Here is a 15,029-nt window from a genome sequence, read left to right on the forward strand (position 1 = left end):
TTTGGTCGAAAATATTCATAATTGTATCAAATTCTTAATTATGCGCATATTTAGCATAAAATATGAAAGCTAAATATATGAATTTTTTTTCAATGTAATGTTCTGATTGGTTTCCGTTATTCGATGTGTATCAACAGAATAGGTTCGTGAAGTAAGTTACGCCTTTATTTGATTTTCCGTTATGTGTTTATCTATAGAAGAACGAACACCGACTTCGTAGCTGTCCATTCTGGATTTGGTGCAGGAATTGCATAGAACGGCGTGACATCGTCATTTGCTGGTAAGCGGAAAAGACAGTAACCAACAAAAACCAAGATGTGCAGGAATATCTTGGGAGCACCCCTTCGAAAAATCACGAATGAGAGGGGCATGTAATCAGTGCAACTACATAAAGCTGCGTTGCACTCGACTGGCGGAAAATATGTGAGATACCAATGTTTAACAAACCAACGATATTGAGAGTAACTTCGAGTAACCTGCTTACGTTTTACTAACATTCTCGCTTTGCTTTGCTGTATACAATACGATCTCTTGGATCTTGTAGTTATCAAAACCGAAGAAAGTCGCATCTCTAAAGAATAATGGATACCAAAAGTGCTCTAGATCTCAAGGTCACCAAAGGTGCCAGTTTCGAAAAATATCCACGGTTTGCTTTTAGCGCAATTTTTCCACTCTACAGCGTATCTCGTTATTTTGAGAGAAAATATTCCAGTCGCGTGTAAATTATTGGGATTACCGGTATTTCGGGGTTCAAATGGGTTGATAATAGGAACTCTAGCAAGCTTTCGGAGGCGGTAGGGTCACACTACATTTACCAGCTATCCGGGTTTTTTCACGCTTGTCTCCAGGAGAAAGTCAGTCGGGCAGTATTCTCTCACATTGGGCAACGTAATTCGTTGCGCAAGCGAAGCCCTGGCGCTACAATCCCGTTGCGGAATTTTCGCCTGCTATTTCAACAGTCTTAGCGTGCATTGCCACTTGCTAGTGCTACACAATCCTACTGATAGTGAGATTCCTTCCTGATCCGGGCTCGAACATGTGACGAATGGCTTATGAGACCAACGCCACACCTTCTGAATCGCCACATCGAATGGATCGTGAATATCGAGCAAAGCCAAGTATAAAAAAAATCGATCAAATGGGCGCTGAACAGTTTTTCTCCGTATAAGTGTAAATTATATGGACAACGAATATATGGAAGTCGAAGTTTATTACGTAACAAATTTGCAGCAATCGAGAGCAACAGAATTGTCATTCCTGTATAGAATCCATATATTGGTCATGGAGTACCTACATCTATAACAAACTGGATCCACGTAATGCTTAGCAACCGGCATCTGCGCTTATTGTTAAGACAAATTAAGATAAGGACACTGTGTGTCTACGGGTGTGCTCAAGGTAGTGTCACTATTTTTTTTGGAACCTTATCGCTGATGACTTGTTGAGGAAACCTAATCAAGTGGGGCTTCTGACATATGATTTCGCTGAAGATTATCATATAATGATCACCAATATTTACATTACCACACTTATTGATTTAATGCAGTAAGTCTGAAGAAGCAATGCTATATTCATGTTTGTCATTGGCGGTATTTACGTAACGAAGGATTAAAATTAGAGCTCATGCGTTGTAGTTCTTTGACTCTGAAATTATTGTCGCAGATCAAGTTAAGTATGTTGTGGTAGTTCCTTACTCAAAACTTAATTGGTCTGCTCACATAGATATCACAATCAAAAGAGCTGGAACGACCTTCAGTCGAGGTTCACGAACTTCTGGCAAACCATGGGGACTCTAACCCAAGTACATTCAGTGGATCTACACAACAATTGTTAGACCAATACTATCGTACAGAAGCCATGTGTTGTAGCAGAAGAGAGAAGTTACTACAATCCAACGTTAAACCATCTTCAGATGATGGTAACGATGGCGATGACTGGTGCGTTCACGACAACACCTACCGCTGCTCTAGAGGCACTCTTGAACATTAAACCACTATATAAGTTTCTGAAGAACAAAACACTTTTTTGTGCATACCGCCTTAAGTTTGCTAGGTCCTGGAACGATAATCCAGTAGATCGTACAATGAGTCACACATGATTGTGACCCCAAAACGGTTACTTGGGATGAGTGTATTCTTCCTCTCAGTGACCTTACACTCACATGTGGTTTTCTTTTCATAATTTTCATTGTGAGAATTCTTCCTAGCGAAGAAATTTAAACAATATGTAGTTTGTTACACTGACGGTTCTTTGTTGGAGAACCGAGCCGATGCGGGTATATACTGGTGTGAAATAAGACTGGTCCTATCCCATTCGCTTGGTAGATACTACACCGTATTCCCAGCGGAAATCTTACATCTTCAAATGAAGAAATCTTCAAATACTATCTATTTCTTACGGGTACTTGGTCGTTCTGGTTTACTGGAAATAAATTGAAGGACGAATTGGCTAGAGCAGGCGTAGCGACGGACTTCGTTGGTCCAGATCCAGTTTTACCGCAGACGATTAGCTTGACTAGATTAGCGTAGCGTCCAAACTTGCGTTCAAACAAAAAGTTTTCTGCCGGATGTGACTCCGAAAATGTTAAAGATTTTGTTGCATTTTCCAGTCCTAATTGAGGCATTCTAGTCAGGGTACTGACTGGACATTGCAAACACAGTTTTCGCATGGCTCCGATACAATGTGCTGTGTATTACTCATGTGATCTTTGTGAATCCGATTACGGAAGTTCATATCGCATGATAGGTAACTGCTATGCAGTAATGCAATTGCGTATCCGGATTTTTGGTTCTTCATGCATAGGTTAACCTGTGCGAAGTGATCCCAAAACCCAAAAAGGGGCATTTTTTGTTGCACCAAAACTATTGAGTTTAGCGATATCTTTGAGGAAGTTTTATGGAATAGAGCTACCCTTCTATTTGTTTCATCGGATAGATGATTAATCTTCTCTGTAGCCGTTTCGGTACAAGCCAGCCTTGGGACGTTCTGGTGTTTCCAGCTTTTAGAGCATTTTATGGCACTTTCATTTAGTTACAGAATGGTTTTTCCGTTGGCCCGACCTCGGAAAACGTCATTTTTTCAATGTCATGGGTGCATTTCGACTTCGTCTCATCAGAAACCGACACTAACTTATTGTCGGAATAGATTGACGCCGGCTTGACGCTAAATCCCTAAAACGGAAACACACTTTGTGTTTCAATCGAACGACTGGTCAAACGTGATGTTTTGTGAGTATTTTATTTTGTGCTTCTTCGTTGGGGCATGTAAACGGAGCTTACGAAAATTTATATTATCCGGTTTTATCATGCCAGGAATGTTGTATCAATATCGTTCCCAGGTTAGGACGATGGACAACGCTTTATATTGCGTTACCAAGGAACATTTCACCAAGAGTGACGGTTGCATATGACGGAAAAATCAATCGCCTCCTAAACGATATGGTACTTGTTACTCCAAGTAACAAAATCAATTTTAAGGTTCACATGAAAAAGTATTCTTGGCCTGCTTGCTTAAAATCGAACTTAAAACCATCCATTCATTATCTAAAACTAACATAAACCTTTCCGAAGAGGAGTAAGGTCAATATTCAAGAAATGCTTGCAAGGTTGCCTTAGAACATGATAATAACTCTACCGCTGATATAACATACACTTAGACTCATAATAAACGTGTCTTCAAGTACCTCTAACTAATATTTCGAGTAAAGCGAGTCTAGATGTTCTAAAAGCCGATTTTAAGTTGTTTTACTTTATCTAACTGCATAGATCTTAGTAAAAGCGATGTCTGTTAACTAAACAAGCTGTCCTAAGGCCCCTCGGGGACACTGGGTAGTATTAAACTGAGGGGCCTCTGTAATTAAAAAGGTGTGAACAGATGTATAGATAGAAGATAACCAAAAAATGATCCACCGCATCATCCACTATATTCCTGATATGTGGTAATCTGACCATCATAGTTGCATGAAGTAGTTTGAGGATCGCGAGTGCTTTCGCTAAGAAGAAGCAAGCAATGATGAAGTGAGACGAGTTTTCCGTCCTCCGATAGGACGCAGATTTGACAGATGGCTTGCCAGATAAAGATTTTAAGGCCAATTTCGAAAGCATTTTCTTCGATTTCCTGCACAGCTTACTTGCATGAGTTTTTAGTACCGAATACAAGCGTTGGTGTGAATAGTTTCGTCCTTAGTGTGATCCGATTAGTTGATGGAAGGAAAGAGAAACAGTTTAACCTACTCTTTTCAACATCATGCTAAAACGTCTATGCGTACCATCATCGTCCGTACCGCGCGAGCGCCTTTTCTCCAAGAATGTGCAGTAAACTGGCTCGAGACTGCATGGAAAAAATATCCTAATTAGAGGGAACAACACTTTTTGTGTTCTTTTTCTGGTTCCAAATGACTATGCCAATTACAGGAGCTATTGGATGATCCTTGACATTGCGCATTGCGTTTAAAGATTGTATAGAAACTAGTATGCCAAAAATGTACTTTTTTGAAACTCCGCTCATACAGGTCACTTTAAAAATAAATGTAATAAAAGAGTAGCCCGCAATTAGGTTAGGTTCACAGCTTTTTCGAAAACTGTAACTTACCAGCATTTCTATAAAAATGTTATTACGATTTTATGATAGGAAAGTAAAATTAATAGCAAAAATTAATTAATTCTGTCAACACTGCAAATGTACCCGGAACACCTGAGTTCCAATCCTAAATATCTCGGAATACGTTCATCGCATAGACTTGGAATTTTAGGAAGAATTTTTTTGAATAATTTTCTGATTGACATCAATGCAGTTGGGAAGTCAAAAATATCGATTCAATTCACCTAACAATAAGATCGAACATAACCGATACTATTCATCACATGTGTTATTTGCTTTTGCTCAATCAATTGCTAAGGTTTGGTGTTACAATTATTTCAAATAAGCTGTTATTTATTCGAATTCTCGTTGTGAAACATTTCTACTATCAGTATAAGCATTGGTTAATTGTAATGGTCAAAAGTTCGTTTGCGAATAAAATAGCCTTCCAATAGGGCATTGCAAAATTTTTTTTTTTAATTCTCGAAGGCCCCCCTCTCATATTGTGACAAATGCCAAAGTAAGCTCAGATGCGAAATTTCACATCATTGGGCAATTATGGGAAAATATGGAGGAAAAATACATTAAATTCTATAACTTTTGAAGTAGCAATCAGAAAATTACAATTTATACCTCTTTCGAAAGGAAATAATCTTAGTATTTGAATGGACATATTTTTGTTTTCTGGGTCATTTTGTACCAAAAATCCCATATTTTTAATGATTTTTCTGCTCCGTGATGCAAATCATACATATTTTGTAATTTCTCTAATGTGAAAAAATCTCAGAAATCGATCGGAATTTTTTTTGACCTTAGTCCGAATACGAGAAGTTGGGGTTATAGGGCTTTTTGTCATTCATATTAAATTTTATCATTTTCTCATGCATACATCTCTATTATTCTTCAATCAATTTTCAAAAAATGTAACTTGTTGAACGTGTAAAATTCTGAGGAATAAAACAAAAATAAAAATGTTAAAGGTAAAATTCAGAAACATCAAACTTTTTGATATTTACTCTACAAATCTCATTTTTTTCATTATTTGTCCTAATACCTCAACTTCCCCTATTTTTCCAGGAATGAAACTTTTCTCATGTGATCCCTAAGCATATTTTACACTAAAAGTAGTAAATTAAATAGGAATTTTGTTGTTAAATGGAGTTAATATGTGCGATTTTATGATAAAAATGTGAAATCGACACTATATGTCAGATAATTTGATGTTCCTGAATTTTACCGGTAACGAATCTATTTTTGTTATAATCCTAAGGATTTTTCACGTTCAACAAGGTATAGTTTATGATAATTGAGTGAAGAATAATAGAGATATATTCACGAGAAAATGATGAAGTTTAATATGAATGACAAAAGGCTATATAACCACAACTTCTCATTTATAGGCCATTCCTCCAATGAAAAATGTTTTCTTTCGAGAGGTCAATGAAGTATTCAAATTGAACCATTTCCAAATAAGATTGCATGCAGTTTTGAAAAATTATGCTTTGAGATAAACGCGTTTAAAATTTCCAGAACACTTTCGATTAATTATTCGTGGTAGAATGTCAATATTTTGTAACAATTACATGGAATTATGGGGTTTGGACATTGCTGATTACATTTTGATTTAATACTATTTACTACTAATAAAATTTCTTTTTTAAAATTTGACCATGTAATCAAATAAATGCAAAATATTATTGATATGCCTCATAGTTATCCTATCAAAAAAATCGTTAAAAAGCACTATTTTCTTATGTGGAAATTAGAGTGGTCCTCTTAATCCTTTATTGGTTCTTCAGGGATTACCGACACCTTGGGAAGTTTATTGCAAAAATACACGACACTAGCTGTAATATTTTCGAGTATGTGTTTGCAATTTATCTATCTTCTATCTATATAAAAGTCAATGTTTGTATGTATGTGATTTATAGACTCCCAAACGGCTTAACTGATTGCCGCAAAAATTTATACGTACTTGAAATTTGTGATGGAGCGTGTTTGTGTGTTATTAGTTGGGAATTATCTGCCCGCCAGATGGCGGTTCGGAGCAAATTGTGTTTTCCTTCCACTTTGTTGGAAGTCGCAGAAACACGCGACGGGTATTAGCTAGTAATATATAAAAAACCTAAGTCAAATATACAACGATAGTAGATACCCGGTTGATAGCATACAGTGATGTACTTCTAATCAGGCAACCACAACATTGTAAAAAAATATATCAAAACTGTTCTCGTTGACATTTGTTGCAGTGTTTTGTTAAAACCTGTTTTAAAACATCTTTTGTAACATTGTGTTGTGTAATAATTTTAAATTTATTCTTGTTTGAGTCATATGTGTATTGGGTTAAAAATGTGTGTCCTAGTGGTTCGACGTTTGACAAGTCAACCCATACGACGAATGATTGGTATCACTCATCCCCAATAATTAACACTAACAACTATTGGCATCAAATCACATTATTTTCTCTCTAAACTAGCAAAAGGTGCTGTAAGAAATGACCAACTTACATAATTTTATATAAAAATATTTTCAAAGGTACGTTACATCATCTAACAGCTATCACGGTTTTGGAACCATTTTCAGTCGATTTCAGATGACGTTTCTAGCAGCTCTAAACCCCAGGAGTAAAACTGTATTAGATCTACTATATGACTCTAGAAGGTAGTTATCTATTTATTCTAATTCAATCTATTGTGTTTATCATTATTGATTAAGTAAGAAAAACGACCAAGTGGAACTAGAACTGATACTATGGACTTACAGGTAAAAACTCAACAACTCTAATGAAACTTTCTTTCAAAATGCACCATCCATCATCGGCATCCTTACTGGCAGCAACTTATTCTATCTACATTTTTTTTCTCTCGCTGGCTGATCAGATCAGGCATCTAAAATCGTTGGCTTTGAAGGTTCAATCTAAAAAAAAATGCATACTTACGTCTGAACCAAACAACACAATATCTAATCTGCAAATGATTCCTTTTTACATTCTTTTTGTTTCTTCGGAGAACGTAAACAGATTGAAAGAAACAGTTTTCAAATGGTTAGTATTGGAAACAGAACTAATCAACACTGGCGGCAAGTGAGGAAATAAAACAAAAACAAAGGGAACAATCAAACAGTAATTAGCACTATCGACTGGTGTTTTTTTGTTTAAATTCGGTTTTGGTTAGAACTGGAAAAAAAAGAAAACATCTAAAAAAGAATGTGATAGCGAACACTGATCGACATCTATGTGTATGAGAGTGTGTGCAGCGCACCCCGGTGGCTTTGGAAAGTTTCAACGCTAATCGCTAGTACGTGTGGAGGAGAGTGAGTTGATTTCTATTGTTTTCTATGTGGCAGGCAAATAGTAGTAGTAGTAGTAGCGAACAAACTAGTTTCCGGACAGTAAGAGGTGGTATGTTGAAAGCTAGATAAAAGTGACTAAGCTGTGTGTGATTTTTTTATTTTAATTCAATTTTGTGGGACTAGATCGCGAATGAGGTGGTAAAGATTTAGTCTTTCAAGAAATAGAGACATAGATAATAGGTTTATCAACTATTTTACTCGCTGACGGTTTGCTTTTGATAGTAAGAAAAATTTAAAATTTTCCCGACAGTCGTTTGAGAATTCAGAGAGAGAGAAAGTAAAGCAACACTAATCACCAAATGCGGGTAAGAAATAGGCGTGTCGAATCAGTTTGTCCAATTTTGCTTCACATTTGTTTTTGTTTCATTGAAAATAATTTCGAGTGAAAATTTGTACTTTAAAAATTAGAAAGAGCGAATTAATTTCGCAGGAGAAATCAAAGTTCAAAGTGAGATAAAAAACAGAGTATATTTTTTAAAGAGTTAGTAAAAAATTTAAATTTTCTTACCATCAGGTAAAGTCCCCAGCGACCACATAAAATCTAAAAATGCAGAAAACAAAAAAAGAAAACTACGTTTAGATTCACTTCTCGGTTTAGCCTAATGATAAGGATGTCCAATTCGGTCGGTTAATAGTTAGGGATATGGGGATCAGGGAGGATGTCGGGAGAAGGTGGTTTCTAAAAAAAATAACTAACAAGGGTTAAGAATGCGGACATCGAAAAATGGAAGCAAACAAATTAAGGGAAGAAAAGAAAACAATCGTTGAAAATGAAGCAAACACTGAGAAACAACAAAATTTATGTCGAAAAAAGTAGCTTCTAAGCAATCCCGAACGTTGACGCTGTGTTCCTTTCCTGGCCGGCTACGCACCGAAGAAGCATGGCCCACTTGGTTCGATTCGAAGACGCTTCCGAACCGTTTAAACTCACACCACAAAACCGACTCGGTTCTAATACTGGAAAAACCGCAAACCGCAAATGAAAGGAAAATTTGTCTATAAACTACTAATATTAAACAGTGTCTAATAACCGGATGTCTATAAACTACATAATTCGATATAAATATGCATATGTCACACTAGAGAACTAGAAAAAAGTGGATTGGTTTTGATTCTGTTTTCTTCTCACAAGATTGTTTACAACGCACAAACACACGCTCGCACGCAAGCAAACTTTGTCGGGCTGAACCATCAGCACCCTTGCTGCTGCTCATTAATATTTTATTGCACGTCCTTGTTGCGGTCGGTTGGAATAGTGGGTGGCGGCGAAACGACGACAGAGCATCTAGGCGGCACGAGCAGGGGGACAGAGAAGCAAAAACACGCCGATCGAAAACAAATTATTACACAACTAGTATCACTCGGGAGTTTCTGTTGTTGCCGCTGCCGTTTTGATCGATACCGAAAACCTCGGGGGGGGGGGGGGGGGGGGGGAGGCAGTGAACTGTGGGCTGTTGAGGGTATAGGAGTTTATGTATATTTTCTTTCCGGGACGTCGATTGAGAGAAGGGTTGTCGCGGTGCAAATTAGAGTCGTGGCCTAGGAGGCAAGTATGTGAACAAGTGTTGGATCAGTTAGTTGGTAGGGTGATAAGTCCGTAATCCATGTTAATCTGTTTATTTGTCAATCAGTAAATTTGTGAATTTGTTGACTGATAATTCCATCAAATTTTCCACTATGTCACTATGGTATTCTGACATTCTGTTAACATGTCAATCGAACAATCCCTCAATTTGTTATTCCGGCAATCTGTCAATTTTTCAATCTGTCAATATGTCTATTTGTCAATCTATCAATCTGTCGATCTGTCAATCTGTCAATCTGTCAATCTGTCAATCTGTCAATCTGTCAATCTGTCAATCTGTCAATCTGTCAATCTGTCAATCTGTCAATCTGTCAATCTGTCAATCTGTCAATCTGTCAATCTGTCAATCTGTCAATCTGTCAATCTGTCAATCTGTCAATCTGTCAATCTGTCAATCTGTCAATCTGTCAGTCTGTCAATCTGTCAATCTGTCAATCTGTCAATCTGTCAATCTGTCACTCTGTCAATCTGTCAATCTGTCAATCTGTCAATCTGTCAATCTGTCAATCTGTCAATCTGTCAATCTGTCAATCTGTCAATCTGTCAATCTGTCAATCTGTCAATCTGTCAATCTGTCAATCTGTCAATCTGTCAATCTGTCAATCTGTCAATCTGTCAATCTGTCAATCTGTCAATCTGTCAATCTGTCAATCTGTCAATCTGTCAATCTGTCAATCTGTCAATCTGTCAATCTGTCAATCTGTCAATCTGTCATTCTGTCAATCTGTCAATCTGTCAATCTATCAATCTGTCAATCTATCAATCTGTCAATCTATCAATCTGTCAATCTGTCAATCTGTCAATCTGTCAATCTGTCAATCTGTCAATCTGTCAATCTGTCAATCTGTCAATCTGTCAATCTGTCAATCTGTCAATCTGTCAATCTGTCAATCTGTCAATCTGTCAATCTGTCAATCTGTCAATCTGTCAATCTATCAATCTGTCAATCTGTCAATCTGTCAATCTGTCAATCTGTCAATCTGTCAATCTGTCAATCTGTCAATCTGTCAATCTGTCAATCTGTCAATCTGTCAATCTGTCAATCTGTCAATCTGTCAATCTGTCAATCTGTCAATCTGTCAATCTGTCAATCTGTCAATCTGTCAATCTGTCAATCTGTCAATCTGTCAATCTGTCAATCTGTCAATCTGTCAATCTGTCAATCTGTCAATCTGTCAATCTGTCAATCTGTCAATCTGTCAATCTGTCAATCTGTCAATCTGTCAATCTGTCAATCTGTCAATCTGTCAATCTGTCAATCTGTCAATCTGTCAATCTGTCAATATGTCAATCTGTCAATATGTCAATCTGTCAATATGTCAATCTGTCAATATGTCAATATGTCAATCTGTCAATCTGTCAATCTGTCAATCTGTCAATCTGTCATTCTGTCAATATGTCAATATGTCAATATGTCAATATGTCAATATGTCAATATCTCATCTGTCAATCTATTATTCTGTCAATCTGTCAATCTGTCAATCTCAATCTGTCAATCTGTCAATCTGTCAATCTGTCAATCTGTCAAGCTGTCAATCTGTCAATCTGTCAATCTGTCAATCTGCCAATCTGTCAATCTGACAATCTGTCAATCTGACAATCTGTCAATCTGACAATCTGTCAATCTGACAATCTGTCAATCTGACAATCTGTCAATCTGACAATCTGTCAATCTGACAATCTGTCAATCTGACAATCTGTCAATCTGACAATCTGTCAATCTGACAATCTGTCAATCTGACAATCTGTCAATCTGTCAATCTGTCAATCTGTCAATCTGTCAATCTGTCAATCTGTCAATCTGTCAATCTGTCAATCTGTCAATCTGTCAATCTGTCAATCTGTCAATCTGTCAATCTGTCAATCTGTCAATCTGTCAATCTGTCAATCTGTCAATCTGTCAATCTGTCAATCTGTCAATCTGTCAATCTGTCAATCTGTCAATCTGTCAATCTGTCAATCTGTCAATCTGTCAATCTGTCAATCTGTCAATCTGTCAATCTGTCAATCTGTCAATCTGTCAATCTGTCAATCTGTCAATCTGTCAATCTGTCAATCTGTCAATCTGTCAATCTGTCAATCTGTCAATATGTCAATCTGTCAATCTGTCAATATGTCAATCTGTCAATATGTCAATATGTCAATATGTCAATATGTCAATCTGTCAATCTGTCAATCTGTCAATATGTCAATCTGTCAATCTGTCAATCTGTCAATCTGTCAATCTGTCAATATGTCAATATGTCAATATGTCAATATCTCATCTGTCAATCTATTATTCTGTCAATCTGTCAATCTGTCAATCTGTCAATCTCAATCTGTCAATCTGTCAATCTGTCAATCTGTCAATCTGCCAATCTGTCAATCTGACAATCTGTCAATCTGACAATCTGTCAATCTGACAATCTGTCAATCTGACAATCTGTCAATCTGTCAATCTGTCAATCTGTCAATCTGTCAATCTGTCAATCTGTCAATCTGTCAATCTGTCAATCTGTCAATCTGTCAATCTGTCAATCTGTCAATCTGTCAATCTGTCAATCTGTCAATCTGTCAATCTGTCAATCTGTCAATCTGTCAATCTGTCAATCTGTCAATCTGTCAATCTGTCAATCTGTCAATCTGTCAATCTGTCAATCTGTCAATCTGTCAATCTGTCAATCTGTCAATCTGTCAATCTGTCAATCTGTCAATCTGTCAATCTGTCAATCTGTCAATCTGTCAATCTGTCAATCTGTCAATCTGTCAATCTGTCAATCTGTCAATATGTCAATCTGTCAATCTGTCAATATGTCAATCTGTCAATATGTCAATATGTCAATATGTCAATCTGTCAATCTGTCAATCTGTCAATATGTCAATCTGTCAATCTGTCAATCTGTCAATCTGTCAATCTGTCAATATGTCAATATGTCAATATGTCAATATCTCATCTGTCAATCTATTATTCTGTCAATCTGTCAATCTGTCAATCTGTCAATCTCAATCTGTCAATCTGTCAATCTGTCAATCTGTCAATCTGCCAATCTGTCAATCTGACAATCTGTCAATCTGACAATCTGTCAATCTGACAATCTGTCAATCTGACAATCTGTCAATCTTGACAATCTGTCAATCTGACAATCTGTCATATCTGTCAATCTGTCAATCTGTCATCTGTCAATCTGTCAATCTGTCAATCTGTCAATCTGTCAATCTGTCAATCTGTCAATCTGTCAATCTGTCAATCTGTCAATCTGTCAATCTGTCAATCTGTCAATCTGTCAATCTGTCAATCTGTCAATCTGTCAATCTGTCAATCTGTCAATCTGTCAATCTGTCAATCTGTCAATCTGTCAATCTGTCAATCTGTCAATCTGTCAATCTGTCAATCTGTCAATCTGTCAATCTGTCAATCTGTCAATCTGTCAATCTGTCAATCTGTCAATCTGTCAATCTGTCATCTGTCAATCTGTCAATCTGTCAATCTGTCAATCTGTCAATCTGTCAATCTGTCAATCTGTCAATCTGTCAATCTGTCAATCTGTCAATCTGTCAATCTGTCAATCTGTCAATCTGTCAATCTGTCAATCTGTCAATCTGTCAATCTGTCAATCTGTCAATCTGTCAATCTGTCAATCTGTCAATCTGTCAATCTGTCAATCTGTCAATCTGTCAATCTGTCAATCTGTCAATCTGTCAATCTGTCAATCTGTCAATCTGTCAATCTGTCAATCTGTCAATCTGTCAATCTGTCAATCTGTCAATCTGTCAATCTGTCAATCTGTCAATCTGTCAATCTGTCAATCTGTCAATCTGTCAATCTGTCAATCTGTCAATCTGTCAATCTGTCAATCTGTCAATCTGTCAATCTGTCAATCTGTCAATCTGTCAATCTGTCAATCTGTCAATCTGTCAATCTGTCAATCTGTCAATCTGTCAATCTGTCAATCTGTCAATCTGTCAATCTGACAATCTGTCAATCTGACAATCTGTCAATCTGACAATCTGTCAATCTGACAATCTGTCAATCTGACAATCTGTCAATCTGTCAATCTGTCAATCTGTCAATCTGTCAATCTGTCAATCTGTCAATCTGTCAATCTGTCAATCTGTCAATCTGTCAATCTGTCAATCTGTCAATCTGTCAATCTGTCAATCTGTCAATCTGTCAATCTGTCAATCTGTCAATCTGTCAATCTGTCAATCTGTCAATCTGTCAATCTGTCAATCTGTCAATCTGTCAATCTGTCAATCTGTCAATCTGTCAATCTGTCAATCTGTCAATCTGTCAATCTGTCAATCTGTCAATCTGTCAATCTGTCAATCTGTCAATCTGTCAATCTGTCAATCTGTCAATCTGTCAATATGTCAATATGTCAATATGTCAATATGTCAATATGTCAATATGTCAATATCTCATCTGTCAATCTATTATTCTGTCAATCTGTCAATCTGTCAATCTCAATCTGTCAATCTGTCAATCTGTCAATCTGTCAATCTGTCAATCTGTCAATCTGTCAATCTGTCAATCTGTCAATCTGTCAATCTGTCAATCTGTCAATCTGTCAATCTGTCAATCTGTCAATCTGTCAATCTGTCAATCTGTCAATCTGTCAATCTGACAATCTGTCAATCTGACAATCTGTCAATCTGACAATCTGTCAATCTGACAATCTGTCAATCTGTCAATCTGTCAATCTGTCAATCTGTCAATCTGTCAATCTGTCAATCTGTCAATCTGTCAATCTGTCAATCTGTCAATATGTCAATATGTCAATATGTCAATATGTCAATATGTCAATATCTCATCTGTCAATCTATTATTCTGTCAATCTGTCAATCTGTCAATCTGTCAATCTCAATCTGTCAATCTGTCAATCTGTCAATCTGTCAATCTGCCAATCTGTCAATCTGACAATCTGTCAATCTGACAATCTGTCAATCTGACAATCTGTCAATCTGACAATCTGTCAATCTGACAATCTGTCAATCTGTCAATCTGTCAATCTGTCAATCTGTCATTCTGTCAATCTGTCAATCTGTCAATCTGTCAATCTGTCAATCTGTCAATTTGTCAATCTGTCAATCTGTCAATCTGTCAATCTGTCAATCTGTCAATCTGTCAATCTGTCAATCTGTCAATCTGTCAATCTGTCAATCTGTCAATCTGTCAATCTGTCAATCTGTCACTCTGTCAATCTGTCAATCTGTCAATCTGTCAATCTGTCAATTTGTCAATATGTCAATCTGTCAATCTGTCAATCTGTCAATCTGTCAATCTGTCAATCTGTCAATCTGTCAATCTGTCAATCTGTCAATCTGTCAATCTGTCAATCTGTCAATCTGACAATCTGTCAATCTGTCAATCTATCAATCTGTCAATCTGTCAATCTGTCAATCTGTCAATCTGTCAATCTGTCAATCTGTCAATCTGTCAATCTGTCAATCTGTCAATCTGTCAATCTGTCAATCTGTCAATCTGTCAATCTGTCAATCTGTCAATCTGTCAATCTGTCAATCTGTCAATCTGTCA

General features: G+C 36.8%; 1 protein-coding gene across 1 annotated transcript in view; it reads right to left on the minus strand.

Moving 5' to 3' along the window:
- Positions 1–15,029, minus strand: part of LOC131688342 (RNA-binding protein Musashi homolog Rbp6-like) — a 174,180-nt gene that overhangs the window by 58,692 nt on the left and 100,459 nt on the right. Inside the window, exon 5 of the mRNA XM_058972546.1 lies at positions 8,438–8,470. Within this exon, the coding sequence (XP_058828529.1) occupies positions 8,438–8,470 (33 nt within the window). The remainder of the gene's footprint in view (positions 1–8,437; positions 8,471–15,029) is intronic.

Source organism: Topomyia yanbarensis, chromosome 3 (genome assembly GCF_030247195.1).
Source record: "Topomyia yanbarensis strain Yona2022 chromosome 3, ASM3024719v1, whole genome shotgun sequence".
In the NCBI taxonomy this organism is placed as follows: Eukaryota; Metazoa; Arthropoda; class Insecta; order Diptera; family Culicidae; genus Topomyia; species Topomyia yanbarensis.